This window comes from Gossypium hirsutum, chromosome A03, assembly GCF_007990345.1.
Source record: "Gossypium hirsutum isolate 1008001.06 chromosome A03, Gossypium_hirsutum_v2.1, whole genome shotgun sequence".
NCBI lineage: Eukaryota > Viridiplantae > Streptophyta > Magnoliopsida > Malvales > Malvaceae > Gossypium > Gossypium hirsutum.
Genome location: NC_053426.1, coordinates 108,098,665 through 108,122,230, shown reverse-complemented (window position 1 = coordinate 108,122,230; position 23,566 = coordinate 108,098,665). Strand labels below are relative to the sequence as shown.

The 23,566-nt window shown below is 32.1% G+C and overlaps 4 protein-coding genes and 1 pseudogene across 8 annotated transcripts; 2 read left to right on the top strand and 3 right to left on the bottom strand.

The window, feature by feature from the left end:
• Positions 1 to 567: 567 nt before the first annotated feature.
• Positions 568 to 3,708, bottom strand: LOC107908989 (UDP-rhamnose/UDP-galactose transporter 2). 2 transcript variants are annotated; one of them, XM_016836324.2, is made up of 5 exons: positions 3,301 to 3,708; positions 2,295 to 2,479; positions 1,978 to 2,178; positions 1,260 to 1,421; positions 568 to 1,128 (listed from the first exon to the last, which is right to left on the bottom strand). In XM_016836324.2, the coding sequence occupies exons 1-5, from the start codon at positions 3,431 to 3,433 to the stop codon at positions 766 to 768; spliced, it is 1,044 nt and encodes a 347-aa protein (XP_016691813.2). In that variant the 5' UTR covers positions 3,434 to 3,708; the 3' UTR covers positions 568 to 765. The 2 variants fall into 2 exon arrangements, with proteins under 2 accessions (XP_016691813.2, XP_040957470.1); XM_041101536.1 differs by lacking the exon at positions 3,301 to 3,708 and adding an exon at positions 3,078 to 3,212.
• Positions 3,709 to 6,947: 3,239 nt separating this feature from the next.
• On the bottom strand, positions 6,948 to 11,062 carry LOC121221079 (ankyrin repeat domain-containing protein 2A). The gene is made up of 9 exons (XM_041101529.1): positions 10,795 to 11,062; positions 10,647 to 10,693; positions 10,045 to 10,226; positions 8,829 to 9,041; positions 8,565 to 8,713; positions 8,279 to 8,447; positions 8,081 to 8,173; positions 7,373 to 7,512; positions 6,948 to 7,278 (listed from the first exon to the last, which is right to left on the bottom strand). Exons 2-9 carry the CDS (start codon positions 10,681 to 10,683, stop codon positions 7,179 to 7,181), a joined length of 1,083 nt encoding a protein of 360 aa, XP_040957463.1. The 5' UTR covers positions 10,684 to 10,693; positions 10,795 to 11,062; the 3' UTR covers positions 6,948 to 7,178.
• A 2,248-nt stretch (positions 11,063 to 13,310) lies between these two features.
• Positions 13,311 to 15,735, top strand: LOC107886927 (3-isopropylmalate dehydratase small subunit 1-like; annotated as a pseudogene).
• A 1,651-nt stretch (positions 15,736 to 17,386) lies between these two features.
• On the top strand, positions 17,387 to 20,240 carry LOC107886929 (uncharacterized). Of its 4 annotated transcripts, none has more exons than XR_005918361.1 (9): positions 17,411 to 17,905; positions 18,020 to 18,107; positions 18,206 to 18,291; positions 18,460 to 18,538; positions 18,696 to 18,755; positions 18,854 to 18,975; positions 19,072 to 19,143; positions 19,257 to 19,377; positions 19,930 to 20,240. XR_005918361.1 is itself a non-coding variant. In XM_016811032.2 (9 exons), exons 1-8 carry the CDS (start codon positions 17,565 to 17,567, stop codon positions 19,338 to 19,340), a joined length of 951 nt encoding a protein of 316 aa, XP_016666521.1. In that variant the 5' UTR covers positions 17,411 to 17,564; the 3' UTR covers positions 19,341 to 19,377; positions 19,930 to 20,240. The 4 variants fall into 4 exon arrangements, 3 of the variants coding, with proteins under 3 accessions (XP_016666519.1, XP_016666521.1, XP_016666522.1); XM_016811032.2 differs by having other exon boundaries at positions 19,238 to 19,377; XM_016811030.2 differs by lacking the exon at positions 19,930 to 20,240 and having other exon boundaries at positions 17,387 to 17,905; positions 19,238 to 19,571.
• Positions 19,778 to 22,905, bottom strand: LOC107886928 (uncharacterized). The gene is made up of 7 exons (XM_016811029.2): positions 22,626 to 22,905; positions 22,342 to 22,524; positions 21,896 to 22,122; positions 21,089 to 21,335; positions 20,918 to 21,003; positions 20,131 to 20,210; positions 19,778 to 20,019 (listed from the first exon to the last, which is right to left on the bottom strand). Exons 2-7 carry the CDS (start codon positions 22,453 to 22,455, stop codon positions 19,805 to 19,807), a joined length of 969 nt encoding a protein of 322 aa, XP_016666518.1. The 5' UTR covers positions 22,456 to 22,524; positions 22,626 to 22,905; the 3' UTR covers positions 19,778 to 19,804.
• Positions 22,906 to 23,566: the final 661 nt, after the last annotated feature.

Sequence of the window (23,566 nt, the reverse complement as noted above, 5' to 3'; positions counted from 1 at the left end):
ATTTGAAATTTCTTTATATATTCTTTAGATTAATTTTTTTAAAAAGATAAATTTTGAAATTTTAAAATGATTTTGATTTTTTAAAAATTTTTGGTTGAGGAAATAAATTTACTAATTTTCAAAATTAATAAGAACCGAAGAGATATTTACACAAACCTGTTACTTATATTATTTGAGTTATTTAAATTATAAAATTTAGCTCAAACTCAAAATTAAAACTATTTATTCAAATAAAATAAAAAAATCGAATAATTCTATTCGATTAATTTGATTTTTTTATTCGGTTTTCTTTGAACTGGCCATCCATCATTGGGTACAAGTAAATAACTGATGCTTCCACTCATTTAAAGATCACGTGATCCATACAGATGAGGTGAAAAAAAGAAAAAGAATGGCTACTTCATTACAGTTTTATCACGTAATACGAGTTTTGTCACCCCACGATACTGACGTCATCAAAAAACCTTTAATTACTTTTTTTCCCCGCTTATCTTACCATTTTTATTAACAATTTATAATTTAATTTAATTTAGAATTAAATATAAACTAATAAATCATCACACAAGATAACAATTTCTTTTCTTTCTTTTTTCAATCAGAAAATATCTTATCCTGGAATGACTTTACTACAATGAAATATTATAAAAAAAAAAGTAGGAAAAAAATTAGTAAACTTTTAAAATTTGTACAGCCAATTCCAAGTGCTTAAAACATTAAACAAATCAATATTTAAAAAAGAAACAAAAAAATGAAGAACATACAAATCTAAGGCTGATATTTGCCAAGCTCAACGTCCTTGAGCGGAGAACCGTCCGATTGCTGCTGTTGTTTTAACAATTCAACATTTTCTTCAGAAGCTTCCTTGGGGAGTGGTGAAACCTTGGATTCCGTTTGTTTATCAGCTTCAACAGCCCAACTGTAGACTACCATGCCGAGGATGGCAATCGCCATCCCGAGTATATTTTTCAGTGTCAGCTCCGAATCAAAGAGTAGCCATCCCAATATCAATACACAAACCGTTTTCATGTGGCCTAGGACTTGGAAAGATGTGGCGGAGAATCGTCCGATGCAAAGATACTGACTTATATTGCAAAATACCGCTAACGAGCACGATAGTAGTATGAAAAACTGCACATTGTACCCAACCATCAGTATTTTTCCTCACAAGTCTTTAGTACCATAAAGTGTTTCTGCATATATATATGTGTGTGTTTGTGCAAAAATGGCTTTGCAGTGCTTTGGTGAGACGAGGTACTTACAAATGCAGCTGAGGAGAACTTGTAACTTGCTAGTAATTTGCCAGTGAGGTAGTAATCAACAAAGGGACCGAACAACAAAAGAGACAGAGCTTGGATTGGAGCTGTTTGACTGAGCAATTCAAATGAGCCTATCGAGTACTTCGTTTGTAGGGAGCCAATTGACTGTTCCAACAAAAGCATGGTTGATAAATGGCTAGAAAGGATCTGAAACTGGTTATTAAATATATCTAAATTGATAAAACCTTAAAGGGTACGAATCAAATTAACTAAATGCTTGATAAATATAATCCAATTCTCTGTAAGTTGCTACTTATTGTTCAAGCCATAGCCTACAGGTCTCTAACATAATCACTCAACTGCCAATTGAATGTTAGCTCAAATGGCATGCATGCTAGCCAGACCCTTGGAGGTTGTAGATTGGAATGAACTTAAGCATCTAATGTTCTTCTCATATGAGTTACATAGAAGGGTCTAGAATCTAGATCGCTACAGCTGCAGCAGGAAACAGACATGATGGCATAAGAGCAGTTGACGCATGCTATCGATGTTTTAAATAACCAAACTAAAATGAAAAACAAGGTTTCCAAATATCTGCATTTATTAGACATAAATTGTAATGATGATTTGAAGGCTTATGCATCGTAAGGTGACTGAAGGAACAAACTAAAAAAGCTCTCAAGCCGAAAAAAAAAAAATTGGAGAATTGAGGAATGCTTACAATTTGCTGTAAGGAGGTAGACAGGACAGCGACACAGGCACAAATAAATCCTTGAGCATTAACTTTTACATCAGTGACTGTACAAACACCAACACCAACCACCACGACAAGGACAGAAATCTTGACTTTGTCCGAATAGTGTTTGCTGTGTAGTATCCATTCCATCACACAAACAACTGGAATCATACTTAGCTTTGAAATCTGTATCATAGTGATAAACATTAGGATTAGCTTCGAAACCTATATCGCAATGACAATGACAATGACAATGACAGGCCAGAATATATGAAATCTATATCGCAATGCATTTCATTTACCTGATAAAATCCAACTGAATTCAGCATAAGGCTCAAGTTCATCCCGGTGATTGAAGTATTGGCAACGACTGAGAACCAAAGAAGCTCCCATAAAGGAACTTTTTTTCTTGTTGAGTTACCCGTGGCATTTGATACCAAACCAATTAAGGCAGTCATAGAAAAGTGGAATCCAGTTAATGTAGTCGCTGTAAATGCAAGAAATATTTTCAGATTTAAACCAGTCCAGTTTGCCAAATATAAAAAAAGAAAACAAATGGAACTCCCGGATATTTTTGGTAAATTTGGGTGAAGCATATCAATTAATTTCAATGTGAGAGATCAAATTTGAACTTTGAGGTAGAATACAAAGAGATAACTTTCAAGTTCTCATCACCCATCAAACTTTCAAACCATTTTAAGGGATCAAACTAAAGAAGATTAAAAAAGCAGAAACATGGACTTGATTCTCCGTGAATTACTTAAAAAACATATTGATCTGGAATTTAAACATGTAAGATTGTAAGATCTGGATGCACAATCGTGATGAAAGGAGATGGAGTAGGTTAACAATAAGCAACCCACTAGTTCCTACATACTAAGGCAGCAAAGTATGGGAAGATCTGCATTTACAGTCCTATAATCCATGGCCGAAGTTAAAACAAACCAACGCTAGAAAACAAAAGAAAAAAAAGATCAATGGAGCCAATCTGAAGTAATTAAATTTCAAGAACCTTGAAATGCAAGCAAAATTGAACTTCAGCTACTTTTTTTTTTCTTTCCAGTAAACAACAAATCCATTTTTACCCAGAATCAAAAATTGAGAAATTCCAAGGGATCTGCCAGAGATTTAAAACAACAAGAAAAAGAAAACTCCGAAAGCAGTGAATGGTGAGAAGAAGGGGGGAAATTGAGGCTGAGAAAGTAGAAAAGATTCCAGATCTGAGACGAACAAAGGCAAAATGTTAAGGATATAACAACAATTGGGTTGAAAAGTAAAGGAAGTTGAAGAAGAAGAAGCGGAACTGACCAAAGACGAAGGCATAACCGGCAGGGGACATGAGCTGCTTGTTGGCCATAATAAGGCCAACGGAACTGACAACGTTCATAGCCCAAGCTCCCACATCGGATACGGCTGATGATTGTTTCTTCAGTGAATCCATTTTCTGAGTTCAAAAACTGAAGCTTCGCGCTCGGATGGATTCCAAGAACAGATCTCAAAACTCCACCGAGCACTCTCTCACTCCTCCGGCACAACACCGATCCCAAACTGATATATAAATAAAGTCCTACACTCTATATATATTATTTACAAATCTAAAACTTCAATTTATTTGTATATTTACACAAAATAGTAACTTAATTTAACCGGTGAAAAAAGGTTAAAGTGTATCCAAAAATTCAAATTGGAATAAGCACAAAATTTTGAAAAAGGTGTAATGTTAGATTTAGCCCATAATGTTTATATATTTTATTAATTTTATCTTTATTTTTTTAATTTAAATTTGACTCTCAACCTCGTAAATGAGTCAATTTTAACCATTAATATTTTAAAGAGAGTTGACTATTATTTTTTAAAATAGAAATATCAACTAAAATATTGTTTTTTTAAATATTATATTTTTTAAAATTTTTACGAGCTTTCTATTTTTTCTAAAATTTCTTTTAGTTTTTAAATTATTTATTAACGTAACATATAAAATTACCACGCAGATTGTCACGTCAATATTGTTAAAATTTAATACTTTAGTTACTACTTTCATTTTTATAAAAAAAAATTTAAATCTTTGTAAAAGATTAATAATGAAATTTAGTGAAAAAGTTAAATTATAAAATATATAAATAACTAGGGTTAAATTTATTATTATACCTTTACAAAATTAAATATATATATAATTTTTAATTTACTAATATTTTAGTTTTTGAAATGGAAAATATATAAAATGGAGAGAAAAAAGGAAATTTCAACGATTTACGTTAAGAAGACAAAATGTTTTTATTAAAGGTGAGATAACGACAACAACGGCACCGTTCATGAAATTCATGAGGGTAAGGTAATGCTATTGCAACATACGGCAAAATAAATTAAAATAATTAAATTATGGTTAAACTACAAAAATAGTTATTTTTGTTTGACTCAAATTACATTTTAGTCATTTATGTTTAAAATGTTATGATTTAGTCACTTATGTTATCGTTTTGTTATAAAGTGATTACTCTACCGCTAATCTCTGTTATCTCCCTAACGACAGTTTTACGTGACAGTCCAAATGAGTTTTAAATACTAACTTGAATTTCTAGTTGCTGGGATGAAAATATGTTTTTAATTAAACAAATTTAATTTGGATTGCCACATAAGACATCCAAGTTGGTATTTAAAACCCATTTGGATTGCCACGTAACACTGCCGTTAGAGAGATAACGGAGTTTAATGGTAGAGTGACTACTTCGTAATAAAACGATAACGTAAGTGGCTAAAACAGAACATTTTAAATATAAATAACTAAAATGTACTCTGAATCAAACAAAAATAACTATTAGTGTAATTTATCCTTAAATTATTTATTATTCTCTCTTTCTTTTTAGTTCAATAATCATTAAGAAAGAGAGGGGACCACAAACCGGTTCAAATCACCTTTCTTTATTAACAAAAGGTGTAGTTTTAGTGGTTAAATAATATATAAATAAATGAATTTTATAGTTTTTTACTTTTAATTTAATGTTGAATTAATTGGACGTATGGACGGAGAGTTTTGTGTGGTTGTGTACGAGATGTTAAGTGAAATAGTTATAGCTCGTATTTAATGTGATGGTTTAATGATTAAGGGTATTTATTATTTTAAATGTAATTTAAATTTGAATCATATTAATAGTATATATTATTTGAATTTTATCTGTTATTATAATTAAAAAAAAAAGGTTAAAAGCGCGTATGGTAAGGCATGGGGAGTGGTTTACACGTGCAAACATATATAAAGAATATTTAAGCGAGGCAAAGAGCACAATTTCTCATCCTAAACTTGATATGCACTTCATTGAAATGAAAAAGCCAGCTAGCCAGTCAATGCCAATTTTTTAATGTGAATTGGTCTTTCTATAACTCCCGCTCTTTGTCCCTTTCTTTACCTTTTTTATTTTACAGTAACCAGTAATAAGTCTTGGAATTAAATTCTTTTTAAAATTTTAAATATATATAAAGAAAGACTAAGGATTACGTTTAAAAATTTGTAAGGGTTGGAATAATAATTTCTCAAAATTAAGTGGGTTAAGGAAAGCTTATCATAAGTCAGGTCGGAATTCGATTGGATTAGTGCAAAAAATTAAACTCATTTTTTAGAACTATCTCGAAAAATGAATTTAAAATTTTATCTAAATTTAGTTAGATAAAAATGCTAAACTCAAGTCTGACTAATTCATATTAATTTTTTAAATTATTTTTATAAAACAATAAATTTAAAAATATAATATATCAAATAGATTAAAAATATTAAAATAAATGTTTCTTAACAAATTAAAAATACATATAATTTTTTTATATTTAAATAACACTAATATTGTTATAACTTAACAAATAAATACATCTAAAATAATAGCAAAATAATAATTTTATAATAGCAAAATTGTAACAATCAACAACATAATAGTAAAAAAACGACAGTAAATAACAACAGAATTTTTATCAAATTTGGGTTGAGTCGGGTCAAAAAGATCTTACTCGAGGGTAAACCTATTGTCCAAACAAGTCTTATTTTTTGTCTATATATTTTTACTAAAAGTCCTCTACTTTTCAAACGAACCTTAAAAATCAAACAGATAACTCAACTTATGATGAAGTCTACTTTACTTCAATAATATTTCTAACTCTATTTACATTTACATTGATTGATATTTAAAGAAAAGGCAAAATTCTTCAAATAATAATTTTTTATTTATTTATAAAGTTGTAACTCGAGATTTTACTTTAAAAATCTTATAAATTATTATTAAAGTAATCTTCTTCGAAATTTAAAAATGAAAATCCTTATAAAGTTGGACACGGCAAAAGCGAGGCAACTAAGAGAACCACAATTTCTATTTTTATGGTTTTTCTATTACCTGGCTTTCATCCCAAATAGTCAACACTTACCTTTTAATTGTACAAATTCGTGGGCGCAGCCCAATCTAAGAGATACTATAACACCCAAGCACGTGGCTAGCTAGCCACACAACATGTCGGTCAGTCGGTGGCTTATTATAATTAAACACCCACTAATACATACATTAATGTAATTACCACAATTAACTCATGACTATTATTGTGTGTTAAATTTAGCCCAATACATTCCTTTTACATAATTATTATATCAACTACCTAAACCTTTCTCTTTTTTTTTTAACGATTAATTTATTAAATTTTAATTCAGTTTAATTAATTGACTAAAATTATAAATACTTGTGTTTTGTATTTTGATTAAATTTTTAAAAATTACATAATAATTAAGAAAACGGTTGAAATGTCAAATCTGTTGGATTAATTGAATATTAATCAGAATTATTTTGGATTTATTGTTAATACTAAGTTTTTAAACGAATTAGACATTTGGCAGAAACAAAGGTTACCGTTAACAATCTTTTCTTTAATCATTAAAAAGACTGCACAGCTGTCAATGGTGATAAATGGAAAAGTGAGATCGGTGGTCCACATGAAACATTCCCACATATAAACTATTTTAGAAATCAATTATAACACTAATATTTAGAGAGGAAAAAAAATGCTATATGTAGCAACCAGACAGCATGGACAACTAGTCGAGCTGTGACTGTGTGATCATAACCCGCATACGAAATGAAAGCAAATTTGTTTTTGTCTAATGGTCTATCACATGCTAGGACCCAAACAATACACATGGCTGTTGCCGACACTCCAACTCACAGGAAAGCATCCTTCTCCAGTAACTTAAGCACCTCATGCTGGTTGTTGAGCTTGGCCACATCTATGGCAGTCTTTCCATCCATGTTTTGGAGTGTGCTGCAGCAATGAAACAAGAAATTACTTTCATTGAAAGGCAAAAATACCCTATAAGAGTCAGCATCGATGGTTAGCCAACAAGTTGTTTACTTACACAGCAGCACCGTTCTCAAGTAAAAGGGCCACACAGTCTTTCCTTCCATAACCAGCTGCATAATGAAGTGCAGTATTCTTATTCTTGTCCAAAGCATCCACTTTTGCTCCAGCTTCAATAAGGACTTGGGCACATTTCACCTGAAATTATATCAAAAACATGATACTCCTATTGTTTTAATAAAGGGATTATTGTTACACAAAAAGCGAAATCGATATGCCCAGTAGATGGTCATTAGTAAACGCTGAACCAAGAAGCAAGCGTATACCTTAGTAGCTATGGCATATTCCATTATACGCTAATTCCTGATATTGATGTTTAATAACAATATAAACCTTTTTTTCCACCACATGGATCCCAAGATGGGATGCTATAGGCAAAAGAATATGCTTTAAGGATCCAAGCCCTACTATTTCCAACTGCTTTCAACATTCTATAAGTAGGCCATCCAAGATCTGTTTCAACTTTCAATATTTGTCCATCCCAAAACTTGCCTTCAACGAGGCAATTAAGACAAGGTCCTTAGTGCATAGAGGACTGAGGTTATTATTTATGAATTATGATATAACAAGACAATAATAAGCGTTAGGGACGCATGCTTTTAGGTAATTAGTGATTAAATCTAATCCAACTTTCCAATTCTTGGGTAATGCAACAGTAGAGAGAGCAGGGGAGGAAAAGAGAGATGCAGTTATAAAATGATTATACCTCGCCATATCCACATGCAAAATGCAATGCTGTTCTTCCCTCTGAATCTTCTTCATCCTTGTCTGCATCAGAGGCTAGTGCAGCTTTCAGACCCTAAATCATGAATAGAATCAAACTTTTTAGATTATCAGTCAAAGGGCAAGAACAAACATACAAACAATTCATTTTTGCCATACAAACAATTCATTTTTGCCATACCTCAACATCACCAACACTAGCACAATTGTGTACAATCGATTCATCCTCATTTCCTACTTCATCACCTTCATCTGCTGCAGAGTTGTCGGCAGAAGTGGCTGCATCCCCTGAAACTGCAAGACCCATTGCTTCACCCAACTTCTTCAGAACATCTTTATCATTCCAGTACCTAAATAAGAAAACTTTTAGTGAACAAATTGTTTAAGACACGCATCCTACACTCATTCTAATGATGAAAATGTTATGCTCATAAGCTAATAAAATTATGAGGCTACTAATCACCCACTTCATCATTGCTGCAGGACCACCAGTCTCTATTTCATCTAGAATATGCTTCAGTGATGGATCTTCTTTGATAAGTGCCATCCTTTGCTCAATCTGGTCTTTGTCTTGAGGATTAGTGAAACTGTCAAGCATGCTAGACATAGCTGGATCCTAAAGAAAGACAAAACAAAAGCTTCGTCTTTCAATGTGATTTCATGTAATCTAATACAAGGGCAAAACACTAAAAGAACTGTGAATCCGCTTAAAGTTGCAACCAAACCCGCACCTGCATTAGTGCATTACCAAGGCGCTCAGCCATGGTCATAAACTGGGGGTTCTGCATAACCTGTTGCATAGTTGAATAGTACTGCTGTGGATCAAACTGCGGCATACTATCTTCAGTTGCTGCCCCTTGAAATGTCTTAGTGAGCTGTTCTGCCATTTGGGTGAATGAAGGATCTTTAGCTATCTGCTCAGCTAGTTCCTTGATGCTTGGATCCTAACAAAGTAACAAACCAAGATAATTAACATGCATAAGCCATAAAATTAAAATGTGTTGAGGTTGAGGCTTAAAGAAAAGTTATTAGGGAACCAAATTGGAATGTATATGATATATTACACAAACACACACACAAACACACATATGCATGAGATTAATATCAACCCGAATCAATCACAAGAATAACAAACTTCAGAACCTGCCTAGACCCAAATTGACCAAACAGTAAAAAACTGAATCCAAAGAAATCTGAGCCTTGAACAAACCAAAGCCCGAACTAACATAATCCAAACCTGCATTAATCTAAATTCAATGCAAAAAGTTAAATTAATGGCATTTTGATAAAAAATTAATAATCAATTTGTTTGAATCCAAACCAGACAAACTAAAGAAACCTAAGCCCGAAATTACTCAAAGCCAGATGGCCCAACTTAAGCCTGCCTGTTTGCCACCTCTTCCTTACACTCCATTCTAGATATATTGCATTCAGCCCATAAAACCAACAAAACTTGATCTGAACCAACATTAATACTAACTTAATACTATAAAATAGTAATTACCAACTTTTTCATTAAAATTTAATTGTGAATTTTATTCTCATCTTAATCTGCCCCAAAATTACATGAAACTAAAACAACCAAAACTCAAAATTACCCAAAATGACTTGAACATGTGATGGTGCAATTGTGTTGAGGCCGATAAAGGAAGATCCAACAAAGTTTAACATCCCTTGTACAAGTGAAATTATAGATTAATTCAAAAGATTTATGGAAGTTCCTAAATTTATCAGTGGACACTGTTCTATTCTTCCAGCTGCCAGCCTTAATACACTACAGAGATGCTGGACTGGACTACTACTGCAGTATTTCCACGGCCATAAACTGTAAGATGAGCTATGATAATCAAAAGGCAATCAAATGAAAGCCTATTGGATTAATTCATTCAAATAAACAGTTCATAATAATGCAAATAAGAATTGAAATAAAAACAGAGAGAAGCTTACATTAAGAAGGCCACTCATGGCTGAGAAATCAAAAGGATTGGGTGGCACAAACCCAGGCATAGTGGTAGGGGAAGCTCCAGCCTGTGCTGGTTGGGACGCCCCAGTGGAAGAAGTTTTGTTCTCGGCGGTGGATGTTTCTGGGTTAGAACTTTTGCTCTCCGTTGTCAAAGTCGATTTCTCGTCTAACAAAGACAAAAAAGAAATATAAAGTACTAACTCTTAAATGAAGTCATACAGAAATCCAGAAATTGAACTCCAACAAAACGAAATTAAGCAATCCTTAATTCAGTTACAAGACCTAAGCATAGTACTCAACAGGAATAACACAATTAAAAAGGCAGCGTTGACAATAACGAGGAAAGGCAGGTAGCTATTTCATATTTGATTTGATAACTCAATAAATTCAAGACCTAAATTAAGTACTAAAAAAGAAACAAAAAAAAAATGCAATCAGAAGGCAGTATTGACGATAACGATGAGAGTAGCGACTATTTTAGTTTTAACTCAAAAGCCCAATCAATAAAAAACCCAAATTAGTACTGAATCTCAGAACAGATTCCAAGCCAAATCATCATCATCATAATAGTAATAATTAAGCTCACCGGAAGAAGTGGATTCCTTCTGCAAATTGGAAGCCATAGGGAAATAGCTGAATTAGCACCAAACCAAAAAAAAGAAAGTGTTAGAAATTAGTATTTACAAAAAAAAAAAAAGAGTGAAGAAAAAAATTAGTAAAATTAGATTTAAAACCTTGATTGGAGGGTGGAATCCTTAAAACCCAGTGAGGCGAGCAAAGGAGCAAAGAAGGGTTGCTTTGGATGCTGGGTTGGATAATTAATAGAGCGAGTGAAATAGCAGTAGTAGTAACAGTACGAATATGAATGGGGAAAAAGGGATAATAATGGCTACAAATGGAAACTAGAGATTGTGTTATGGATGAGTTAGTGGGCCATCTCAATCCTCATCTCATCTCATCTCATTTTCTGCTGTTGCTGGAGGAGTCGCTACGAGACTCTGGGCGTGACGTTTTTCATTTTATTTATTTATTTATAAGTTGATCGTCCAATTTTCAAGAGGTTTTCGTTTTGGTCATAAAAAAAAATTCTTTTAATTTGGTCACTGTGGCTAAAGAAAATTTCATTTAGCACCCCTAACGATATGTTTAAGATGTGCGTCCTAATTCGATCTATTCTCGACAAACCTCGAGTCAATAGTATTCTTTCTTCTTACGTAAATCAATTATATCAAGCGTAACAGGATTATTTGGCTCTCCTAAAATATCCTGAAGCAACTTAAATTATCATAAAACTCGATCAAGTTAATGCCACTTATAGATATAAAAGCATGTAAGTATCGTGCACGCGCTCCACACATTTGCATGCTTGTGTGTGCCTTTGCGATGATACAATAGTAATAGCATCATACCAATATGACATCTACACAGATTGTCAACAATTCAAAATATTTAAGTTAAATTCGTTTATGATAGTAATTATATTAACTAAATACAAATTTACTGACAAATTACCCATCCATATTCATATTGATTGGTTTACGATAGAATCCAAATAAGATCCCTCATATAATCGGTATGATCCACACTTTTTTATAAAGGAAATTTTATTTTAAAATATAAAAATAAAACTTAAAAAAATCAGTTATACTACAAATTTAGTTGTTATAATAAAATATTGTTTCGATTTTATAGCTGAATTACCTGCTTGATTTATGTTAGTTGCATTTAAAGATTTATATTTTTATTGTAATCACAATAAATTCATTTTGAAATTTAAAAGTTCCACTTAAATTTAGGGTTTAAGATTTGGTATAATTATTTGAAGTTGAGTAAAAAAATTAGAGTTTTGTATAAAAGTTAAGAGAGAGAGAGTGAAAAGTGGGAAAAAAAATTTGGATGTACTTAGTAGAAAAGAAAATGATAAGAAAGAAAATAAAAAAGATCATTATTTTCTATCTTAAAACATAAAAATAATTCTGTTTAAATTGAAATAATGAGAGGCGAAAGAATGAGAGAGAAGTATATGATAATTCAAAATTATACATTTAAAAAAAAGAAATTCTAGAAAAATATAAAACAAATAAATAACAATTTTAATATATATTTAACTTTTATTTATACTTTTTAGGTTGGGTTTTATTTATTTGGGCAATATTTTTTTTTGAATTGTATTTTAATTAGATTTTATTGGTTTTGGTTAGTTTTGATGAGTTTGAGTTAATAAATTGGATTAAAAAATCAATTTTTTGATTGGTTCAATTAATACTTGTTCCTGTTTCAATATCGATTCTGAACAGCTTGCTCAGAATCGGATTTAATGTTCCTGTTCAGATTAGTACACCCACCAATTCTCAGTTCGAATGGTTGATTCAATCCAGTTCTAATAACATTGATAATATTAGTTAAACTAGAAGATCATTGAAGGTTTCCTTTTTCTTTTAATTTGGACTGTTTTGTTTTTTAAAGGTCAAATTCTCATGTTGGTAGTTATTGTATTATCTATAAGTTGTGAGCAGGGACGAAATTAGAATATTTTTGTAGGGTCGAATTTAAATTGTAATTTTTACAATAGAAAAAAATATAATTTCACCATTTTAATAAATTATATCTTTATAATTGCCAAAGGATTAAATCAATTTTTTATATTCTTAATGGGGCTGAATTGTAATTTTATCTTTAATAATTTAAAATTTTTAAAATTTTAAAGGGGCAGTATGAAAAAAATTCATTTTAGGGGGCCAAGGCCCCTACCAGCCCCCTAGTTTTGCCACAGGTTACTGGTTTAGCTCATGTACTTTAATTTGATATTTTTTATTTTTGTATTTTTTAGAATTTTGAAATTTCAATCTTAAGTCAAATGATAACTGTCAAATTATGTTATTTTCAAAATTTATACTGCAAACGTATTATCATATCTAGTGTCATGTTGCTTGCTATTTTCACTTAATATTCAAAACTAAAAATAATCAAATTGGAGAGTATTGACTAAGTCCACAACTTACCCCTAGTAAGAAAGTAATAGTAAAATTTGACCTAACAAATTTAAAAACTACTATTTGATTGAAGATTGAAACTTGAAAATTAAAAAAATAAAAGTAAAGGACTAAAATTGATAAAATTAGAATATTACAGATAAATCCACAAATAACGCATAATAAAAGGACTAATGTCGCATTTGACCTTTTAAAATTTCCGTAACCGTAAAACGAAGTTGTTTTTCCTATTTTACCCACCTCTATGTGGTGGTTTTTACTATACAGCAAGCATCCACTCACTCGTCAGGAAAAAAAAAAAAACTCAACGGGAACATTGATGAGAGCCGCCATTTACAGACTTCACCGCTGAACTCATATCTGCCGTCAAGCTACCCTCGGCATTACCGCCTGATCATAGGTATTTCCTTTACTCTCCCTTCTCTTTCACTTTGCTATATCTCCTTTTTCTTTTCCCCTTCTTTTCTGGTGGTTTAATATCGTTGAAATCTTTGTTAAAATGGTTTTTTTTTTCAAGTTTGGGTAGTTTTACTAGGGTTAGCGTTATATGAAGATTTGGGTTGTTTGAGCAATTTGGGTAATGATAATATAACATGAATTCTGCGTTTGGAACTCCGGATAGTAAATAGCTTGTTTGAATTTGCGTTTTGAAGACAATTTTCATGATTTCTGGTTTAACATAATTCCATTTCCTGTTTCTTATGTTCTGTCTCTGGAGTTGTCTGAATCTCTTGGATGATCAATCCTTAGCCTTAGGCTATGTCGTTGCGTCCACTTTTATTCAGGGTGCCATTTAGGCCTGTTCTCTTTCGAGCACGACCGCACTAGAGAGTATGATTGGGAAGAACCTCACTGTTTTAATGTCACTTGATCTTTTAAGTGATTATCGTAGCTTTTCCTTTCGCAAAATGAAGATAAATGCTAAACTATTCCGGTTTATTATTCCAGTACAATATTTTGTTGATATTTTTTTAGATGCGAAACTTTTTGAATATATATGTAGATATGACTGCATGAGCATGCTTTTGGGTATTTATACATTTGTACGTATGTATGTATGCTTTAAGTTGTTACACGATCTCATTGCCTTGCAGAATACTTTACAAATTGCTTTATGTTACTTGGTGAAATTTGAAGTTGGGATCACGCATAGCTCTCAGGAAAAAACGCAATTAGAATTAGACTGTATTAACACCACTCATTCAAGTAATGGCTGCCTCTTTGACTCGCATTTCGTACTCATCTGCCTTCACTTTCTCAGCATCAAAAACCTCAGTTTTATCTCCTTCTCTATTCGCTTCCTCCATCAAAGTCCCCACCTTTTCCCCTTTGACTGTCAAACCCCTCTGTTCCACTTTCGCCCCACATGCGGCACATGCGATCAGTTTCACAAGACATGCCACCTCAACACCTGCTTCTGTTCTGGACACCTCAACAAAAACCTTCCATGGCCTTTGTTATGTGGTCGGGGATAATATCGACACTGATCAAATAATCCCTGCTGAATACCTTACATTGGTTCCCTCAAACCCGGCTGAGTATGAGAAATTGGGCTCATACGCTCTTATCGGCCTCCCTTCATCATATACTACTCGTTTTATTGAACCAAATGAGACTAAAACAAAATACTAGATCGTGATCGGTGGTGCTAACTTTGGCTGCGGGTCCTCTCGTGAGCATGCACCGGTTGCACTTGGGGCTGCAGGGGCAAAGGCGGTCGTGGCTGAATCTTATGCTAGGATATTTTTTAGGAATTCTGTTGCAACCGGGGAAGTTTATCCATTAGAATCAGAAGCAAGAATATGCGAGGAATGCAAGACTGGGGATGTGGTGACAATCGAGTTGGGGGAGAGTCGTTTGATCAACCATTCCACAGGGAAAGAGTATAAATTGAAGTCCATTGGGGACGCAGGGCCAGTCATTGAAGCTGGAGGAATCTTTGCGTATGCAAGAAAAACAGGAATGATTCCATCTCAGTCAAACTAAAATCCAGGTATGTCTTTGAGCCCTTGTATATACCATTTTGTTTTCCGAGGCATTCTATGATGTGAATTCAAAATACGGAAAAATACGTACTTGTTGCATGCATATAGAGCAAGTTCAGAAAATGGTACTATCGAATCTCAACCCAGGGTTTTATTATCTTGCTACTAGACCACGTTTTTAGTAGATTGTTTTACCATAGTCTATTGCCTCGAGTAAAGATAAGAAACAGAAATGTGACGTGATTAAAGTCATCGATTGGTTTATTATTATTATTCTGGATGCTTATCATGAGTGCTTTGTGTGTCCTAATTGACCAGATTAGGCATCTGCTGAGACCTTACATAACACTCAAAACTTGCAATCTATATTACTCTGACTGGCACCTACGGATGCCTGACTCTTTTGCTTTCTGTAAACCTGTTGAATATCATTGCCACTTTGCATGTTAATTTGTTTACTCTTAATTTGTAGTGGAGGAGCACTTGGTTCCGGCTTCTTCGACTTTTGTCAACTTCGAGGCTCGTGATTAGGCACTCGGGATCAATTATCATCCTTTTCTTGTTTCTTCCTCTCTCTTGTATCGTTGGCCAGCTTTTTGTGTTATTATATGTATCTGTTCTAAGCTGAACATTTAGACTGTGGTTCACCCTAGCTTTATGTACTCATATTGGGGATAAATCTACAGGATTTTGGAACTCATAAGTGTCCATTGATCTTTTGATAATTATTAAATGTTGTTAAATGTTACATATAAGAACACTGGGAACTAATCTAATGCCTTGAGATTGAATTAGAAGGCATAATCCAACCGGGTTTTCTCATCTTCTTTGGGGACTGACAGAGTCCTTGTCACCTAAAGGTTGACCCTCTGCTATCACAATTTCATAATAAATAAAAAATATAAGTAGAAAATATAATTATGTTGTTTGTTAAAAGTAAATATTGATTTTTTAAAAAATATTTATGTCTAATGTTAATATTATTAAAATAATTATGGTAATTTAATATCTTATTTTTAAAAAAAAAATTATTTCAATTTTTAATGAAATAAAATCAATTTAATATTTTCTAGATTAAGTGATAAGTAGTTGCCTTACTACTTTTTTAATTCAACATTTTTTTGTTGAAAATTTTGTATTATGTAAAAAATTAAAACAATTACCAAACACATTTAAAATATTAAATGTTGAATTTTTTTTTCATTTTCATTTTCAATGGAATGAAATGGTTTATCAAACACACCGTAATATTAATTAATTACCCTTATATTAGTTAAATGATAATTAAGATGCTTAGAATTCTTAAGTAATAACACTATTTTATATAAATAAAATTAGCACAATTTTTAAAAAAAAATAAATTAATCCAATTTTTTCCTCAAAATTTGTTACTAATAATTGTAATATAAATTATAATTATCACAAATTTTCCTATATTTTATGCTTAGAACTTTATTTAATTAATAACTCTATTTTAATTTTAAAATTAGAACAACTTTTGTACTAACAAGTCTAAATTAAATTATAGTTATTTTTAAAATTAATTTAGTAATATGATGGAAAAAGAAGATACTCTCGTCAAGTCCAAAAAATTTCTAAACTCGTGCTTATATATATTATAGATATATTTTTAAATATTTTAATCTATCCTATTGCACACTTGTCATCACCTTAGCCCTTGCAGTGTACTGAATATGTTTTTTATTTTTAATATATTTAATGATTAAATTATTTTTACATATAGTTAAACTTAAAAGTTGATGTATGTAATATAATTAGGTTAAAATTTGTTATTAGTCCTTATACTTTATGAAAAGTTGAAGATTTAATCTTTGTATTTTAATTTGGTAGTTTTTAGTTTTTGTACTTCTTAAATTTTAAATTTTAGTTCTCACCAAAAAATAACTATTAAATTCGTTAAATATTGCTATTTTCAAAATATGATGTGACAAACATATTATATGTGTAATGTCATATCGGCTTGTTATTTATTTATATTATTCACTAAAAATTTAATTAATGGATTAACGGTAGTCGTTTGCGTTAAAACTAAAGTTTTAAAATTCGAAAAGTATAGGGACTTAGAATGATTCAATTAAAAAATATGTATTAAATCTACAATTGTACACATAGTATAATACCAGTAATTGAATTTAACCAAAAGGATTTAACTGCTAATATTGGGGTTAGGACTAAATTTTCAAAATTTTCAAAGTATAGGGACTAATATTGACAAATTAGAAAAGTAAAGGGACTAAATCAACAACTTTCACAAAGTATATACACTAATAGCAGAATTTAACCTATAATGAACCTATTTATGAAGTAAAAAAGTAAAATGAATAGACGGGCCTGGTTAAGCGGGTCAGATTCTTTTAATGAAATCTCATTGGGCTGCGCCTTTGTTTCGTAAAATCACGAAAATATGCTGATTTTATTATATTTACAGTGAAAAGGCCGAAAATCTTTTTCATTATCCGCAATGATCGATTAACACTGGAGAAACTTTGCAACGGTGATTGAAAGATGAGCGTGGCAGTGAAAGGGTTTTTTTGCAATCCAAATGCAAGTAAATTTGAAACCCATCATCATCTTCTTCGTCAAGTTTTAGCCAGGCAGTCATTTCCTATTTCTTCTTTTCCTTCATATCCGATTCTAAACAACGACGACGACAAAAACAAAACACCCATTCTTCGAACCCGAGCTGCTGCAGAAGCTGAGGATAGCAATTCGACTGTTAGCGTTTCAAGCACAAGCGACGTTAAAGGGTCGGGAACGACAGCGAGAGGGAGGAGACTTCTCAAGATACGTGAAGAGAAGAGGAAACGAGAGTTCGACAGGCTTCACAATTATCCATCATGGGCCAAGTACTCGTCTCTCTCGTCTTCTTTTATTTACATATACCATGCATTCTACCTGTTCGACTTATTGCCTCTGTGAATTTATTTTTTTTGTTTTCTCTTTTTTGGCATTAAAAACAGGGTACTCGAAAACGCTTGCAAAGACGATGAGGAACTACGAGCGGTTCTTGGTGATAGCATTGGTGACCCTGAGCAAATGAGGAAACGAGTCCGTCAACACCCTTTTCCTATTCCCTTTTTTCATTTCCTCAGCTTAATCATCTATAATCTGATATTCTAATGAGTTTTCTGGTTTATGTTTTGTAGATTGAAGAGCGTGTTAGGAAAAAGGGTAGAGATTTTAACAAGAAAAAGACGGGCTCTTTGCTTGCTTTTAAAGTCACCTTCCGAGAGTATGCCTTCTACACTATTAGTTTATCCATGATAGTAAAATATAGTTAGAAATGAACTTCTTAGAGCAATAAGCTCTTGCTGTATGATTAAACTAATTTTCCCCTTAGTTTCATAGTTGTATGAAGTAGCTGATGTTTCTCTAACTTTCAATTTTGACGGCTCTTCAGTTTTAATCCACTTGATTCCTATATATGGTTCGAGTTATATGGATCACCTTCCGACCGAGAAGTCAATCTCATTGGCAGTGTAAGCAAAGTCTCATTCTCCTTCTGATTCCTTCTTCTGGCAAATTGGTGCTGAATTTATTTAATTTTAGAAGAATCCTTTTTGTATTTGCTCTTGTTTTGTGTATTATCTGTTACGTACAAACAATTTATGTTCACTGAATTTGATATACATGCAGGTTATTCAGTCATGGTATGTCATGGGACGCTTGGGTGCCTTTAATTCCTCTAATTTGCAGGTTTGGCAATGGTTGCCTTTGCTCTCCATTTTCTTAACTTTGACCGGGTCTTACTGTGCATAAGAGAAAATAAGCTTCTTGATTCATATTGATGACAGGTGGGAAATGCTTCAATGGAGTATGATCCCCTCTATGATGCAGATAAGGGTTTTAATGTGATGCCATCATCGTTCCATGATATCAGTGACGTGGAGTTTCAAGACAACTGGGGCCGTGTTTGGTATGATTTCTGATGTTCAATCTGCAGTTTTCATTTCAGCTTCTTATAGCTCTTTCTCATGGAATAATATGACTAATTTACACGATGACATTACAGGGTAGACCTTGGTACCTCGGATTTCTTATCCATTGATGTTCTCCTCAACTGCATGACAGTGATAAGTGCAGAGTAAGTTTAAATGATACTAATACGTAAAAGAATATATATATCAAATTTCATGGTGAATACGTTTACACTGGTCCCTTTTTTTCTTTTATGACAGTTATTTAGGCATTCAACAGATAGTTTTCGGTGGTCGCCAGATGGGTGATTGGGAAGAGGGTATGACAAACCCTGACTATGGCTACAAGTACTTCAAAATCTGAACCAAACATCGATCCAGATTTGTCAAAAATCTAGAAGGTTAGATACGTCTTCGGTTGCGACTCATGTAAACACTGATAGACTCTAGGATGTAGATGTGAAATCATGAATCCTGCATTTTGTTCCCTCCATTATCAACCTTTTAAAGTGATGATTCCTATATGAAACTGGTACTGCTGCTATCAATGGATGCTTGTAGTTCAATAGAAAGATATTGTTTCATTGGTATTGAACTGAAAATGTTTTTCACTTAAAACAGTAATAACCTTTCACCATCTATATGCATATATATATATTATACATACAGAATCCAAACCCCATTTATCCATTGTTACTGACCCCAAGATTACTGGTAAAACAAAACTGCGAAAATGCCTAAAATGCTGATAAATGCAATTCTTAATCGATCTCTCGAACTGTGGCCTCCTTTGTAAAAAAAAAAAAAAAACTACGACTAGGATTAACATTAGGGATTTTGGAACTGACGAGACATGAAGAAGTTGAAGTCATGGTGCTGGAATTGAAGTTGTCTCAACCAATTGCTAGCAGCTGTTTGTTGACATATAATGGTGTCCTTGTCTGATGTTTCAGGGTTGATCCACAATGTTCCAAACAGCTTGAAAGTAACCACTGCAAATGGAGGGAGTGAAATTTCTTCTTTGTTGCTGCCTGTTCTTGAACCTGATCAAAACCCCAAATCAAAAAAAAAATCATACCAGACAAGATTGAAATTAACAACAACAACAAAAAATATTGGATTAATTATATAGCAGTTGCTTTGATTATATATACCTGACAATGGATGGTAAGTAAGGAAACATGCCGACAGTTCTTTCACATTAGTTGCCATTGGAATTTGATACACTGGATACCTAATCAAACATAAGCAAACCATTTTTAGACTTCACTAGATTCATAAATACGAGTATATATCTCGCATTCGAATATACTCAAAACTTGGACGGTTCATGGATAAAGTTAACCACATCTCAATTTTTCACCTAGGCCTTTTTTAGTTTGCTCAACTTGTTGAATTAATTTCATTATTCATCTTTTATATTAAAAAATTTAAAAACTGTTTTACTAATATTTTTACAAATAAATATAAAATTTTAATTAATAAATAGTAATTTAAGATGGATCAAAGCTAGGTTAAGCTGGATTAAGAGGACTTCCTGACCTTTAGACAAATCTAGTCTAATAAAATCAGATGGGAATCTCTCTTATACATGGGACAAGCAAGCCTCTATTCAATTTTGATTTAACTTTTTTTTTTCCAAACACCTTTTTGCCACTAGAACTTATTGCTTATTTGATATAAAAACAAATTAAAATGTTTTTTTATATAAAAATTCATATATTTATTTTCAAAATTAAATAAAAATAAAAATAATTTAAGTTGGATCGAATTGGTCAAAGATCAATAATTATTTATCTATACCTTCGAATAAGTCTAGTAATTAGATTATAGCTCATATTTATGACCGAATATATTTTGAAGGTATACTTTTAACATTATCAAAATAACATATATCTTAAATCAATGATCCAAAAAGGAAAGGAGAAGAATGGAACATACCAAGCTATAGCCATCCAACTATAAGGTGAAATTTCGGTGCTCCGAAGATCAAATAAACCCGGATAATGTTTGCCCAACTCATTCATCTGTTTCAAAGAAGCTCTCAACACTAACCTTTCATTGATTTCAAAAAAATGGGAATTGGTTAATGAAAAAAAACTTCGGACTCACCTTTACTTGAAGGGGAACTCGATCATAAGGACTCGCCATCTCATTGCATTGATAGTACAAGTAGCCACATTGATCCATTGTATTTGTTTGAGTGGAATCCTCGTCCCAAGCGGCCTCGGAACTCAAACACGAGTCATTGCTTGAAGCTGGGGAGTTGTAAATTTCGCTCCTGCTGCCGCCATCATCATCATCATCATCATCATTACAAGAAGAGACGTTTTCAGGTTTCACCATGTTTCCCAGCCCTCTACAGTTAGCCAAAAGTGATGAGATGCGAGAAAGAAAAAAAGCAACAAAATTAGTCATATAAAAGGTCAAATTTGCTATTAGTCCCTGAACTCTGTATAAATTGTGAATTTAGTAACTACTCTAATTTCGCTACTTTTAATCATGTAGTTTTCCAAATTTAAAATTTACAGGAGTAATAGCCATTAAATTATGATATTTCAAAAATCATACACAACAAGCATATTTACATGTGTAATACAATGTTTGATTTGCTATTTTTATATAATTTCACAAATTATTGAGTTAATAAATTTAACAATTACCTTTGACAGTTGAATGACATTTTAAAACTTGAAAAGTACAAAAATTTAAAGATTAAAAATATCAAGGTAGAGAACATATACTTAATAATATAGGACTAATAGTAGAATTTGACCTAATTTTAACTTAGAATTGAATTTCAATAATATAAAAATTAAAATTGATCAATTAAAATATAAGTACTAAATTCGCAAATTTACACATGGAACAAACAAGGAATAATAACAAAACTAAAAAATAAAGAAAAAAAAGAGAGACCTGAATGAGGAAGAAAAGGGTTTGAAAGTGTATATTTGCATAGCTGATAATGAAGGAGAATAGTACTGAACGACACAGTCGCCATTGTTCAACACAATCGGGACATCAACACCATAAGCACTCCACTCCCTATATGACTCCCAAACCTCACTCAAACTGTACCCTTCTTCATCTCTTTCTTTCTCATTTGTTTCCAAATAGCCACCATTTGAATCTTCATTACATTTCTGTCGATTAACATTAACAACCAAATTTCCAAAAGAATTATATTTTTGTATTACATTAATTTAATTATTAAATTCTATTAACAGTCAAAATCAAGAATTTAATTATTTAATTAAAAAGAATTTAAAATACATTGACGATGATTATTATATTACTTTTTCTTGAATTTAGTGAGAATAATATACATATAAGAGAGAGGGAAATTGAAAGCATTTTAGTACCTTAGGTAGCAATCGAGTAGGAACAACGGGAGTGATGCAACGAAGAAAGCATTGAAGATTCGAGTGGTTTGAAGCATACGGCAACGGCAAATCCCAAGGAGAGAACACCGACATTGTCGAATCGATGAATATGTGCTCAATTTGCAGTAGCGATAACGGGTTTAGTTAATGAAAACACACCAGCTGTTCGTATATATGCCAAACTCGTTAATTATATCACTTAAAAACATATATAAATTTCTCTAATGCCAAACCGTACAAACAACATTTGATTTCTTCTCCACCTTCTCTCTTCGATCCTTTGCGATCTGTACTTTTTCCTCTTTTAATCCACGAATTAACCTTGTATCGAGCTTTAATGGATGACAACAAAATTGAGTTAAACGAGGTGACTCGAAACCTACTGATTTTAGAATTTAGCAATTGGACGGTTCTGGTTTTTGCAAACAGAGACAAACAAACTCAGTTTTGATTCATAAAAACAAAGAGTCACGGATTAAAAAAGAAAAAAAAAACGTGATGCCTTTAAAAAATTTAAATAAAAAAAACAGCACCTGAATCAGATCCTGATGAAAATGGTTGAAGAAAAATTTAAATTTTATTTTAAGGTGGAATTATGGTTATTTATAAGCATGTTATTTAACGTATTGTTTTTTATTTGGATTAATGAATTTTAAAATTGAAATAGAAATAGATAAAATGGAAAATTAAATATTCAAAATCCAAAGCCTTATCCAGAAATGCTATTTTTCCATTTTTGATATATTTCCTTTCCATTTGTAAAAAAAAAGATTTATTACATCACCATTAATGCTAAACACTAGCTCGGAAACTATTTGAATAAAGATATAAATCCGAAAAATAAATTTAAATAAAAAATAAAATTTATTTAGAAAATATATCAAATCCTGAATAAAAAATAAGCTAGGTGAATTAGTATCCATGGACAACTCTATAAGAATCAGCTCTACTAATGCTGACATCACTAAATAGGTTCATATATGCGTTTGTTTTGATGATGACGGAAGCCGGTATGAAGTGTTGTTCCCTCTTGGCCTCTTAAAATCATGAGGATGAAAGAGACTTGTGGCTTAAGAGGTATGTGCCATTTGGAGGCTGATTCTTCACTCCGTCTATGGTCCATCCTTGGACCCTCTTTCTATTTTCACTTGTTTATAATAAAGTTTTGTGGAATCCGATCGAAGATTCGAATAATTCAATATAT

Coding starts and splice junctions, on each gene's coding strand:
- LOC107886929 (XM_016811032.2), top strand. CDS start 17,565: ATGAGCGTGGCAGTGAAAGGGTTTTTTTGCAATCCAAATGCAAGTAAA. Junction 18,539..18,695: donor AAGTCAATCTCATTGGCAGT/GTAAGCAAAGTC, acceptor ATATACATGCAG/GTTATTCAGTCATGGTATGT. Junction 18,976..19,071: donor GACAACTGGGGCCGTGTTTG/GTATGATTTCTG, acceptor ATGACATTACAG/GGTAGACCTTGGTACCTCGG.
- LOC107908989 (XM_016836324.2), bottom strand. CDS start 3,433: ATGGATTCACTGAAGAAACAATCATCAGCCGTATCCGATGTGGGAGCT. Junction 2,179..2,294: donor ATTCAGTTGGATTTTATCAG/GTAAATGAAATG, acceptor ACTATGATACAG/ATTTCAAAGCTAAGTATGAT. Junction 1,422..1,977: donor CTACCTCCTTACAGCAAATT/GTAAGCATTCCT, acceptor TTGTTGGAACAG/TCAATTGGCTCCCTACAAAC.
- LOC121221079 (XM_041101529.1), bottom strand. CDS start 10,683: ATGGCTTCCAATTTGCAGAAGGAATCCACTTCTTCCG. Junction 8,714..8,828: donor TTGGTAATGCACTAATGCAG/GTGCGGGTTTGG, acceptor GTCTTTCTTTAG/GATCCAGCTATGTCTAGCAT. Junction 8,448..8,564: donor GGTCCTGCAGCAATGATGAA/GTGGGTGATTAG, acceptor TTTCTTATTTAG/GTACTGGAATGATAAAGATG.
- LOC107886928 (XM_016811029.2), bottom strand. CDS start 22,455: ATGTCGGTGTTCTCTCCTTGGGATTTGCCGTTGCCGTATGCTTCAAAC. Junction 21,336..21,895: donor CCCTTTTCTTCCTCATTCAG/GTCTCTCTTTTT, acceptor GGCTAACTGTAG/AGGGCTGGGAAACATGGTGA. Junction 20,211..20,917: donor AGTTGGATGGCTATAGCTTG/GTATGTTCCATT, acceptor ATGTTTGATTAG/GTATCCAGTGTATCAAATTC.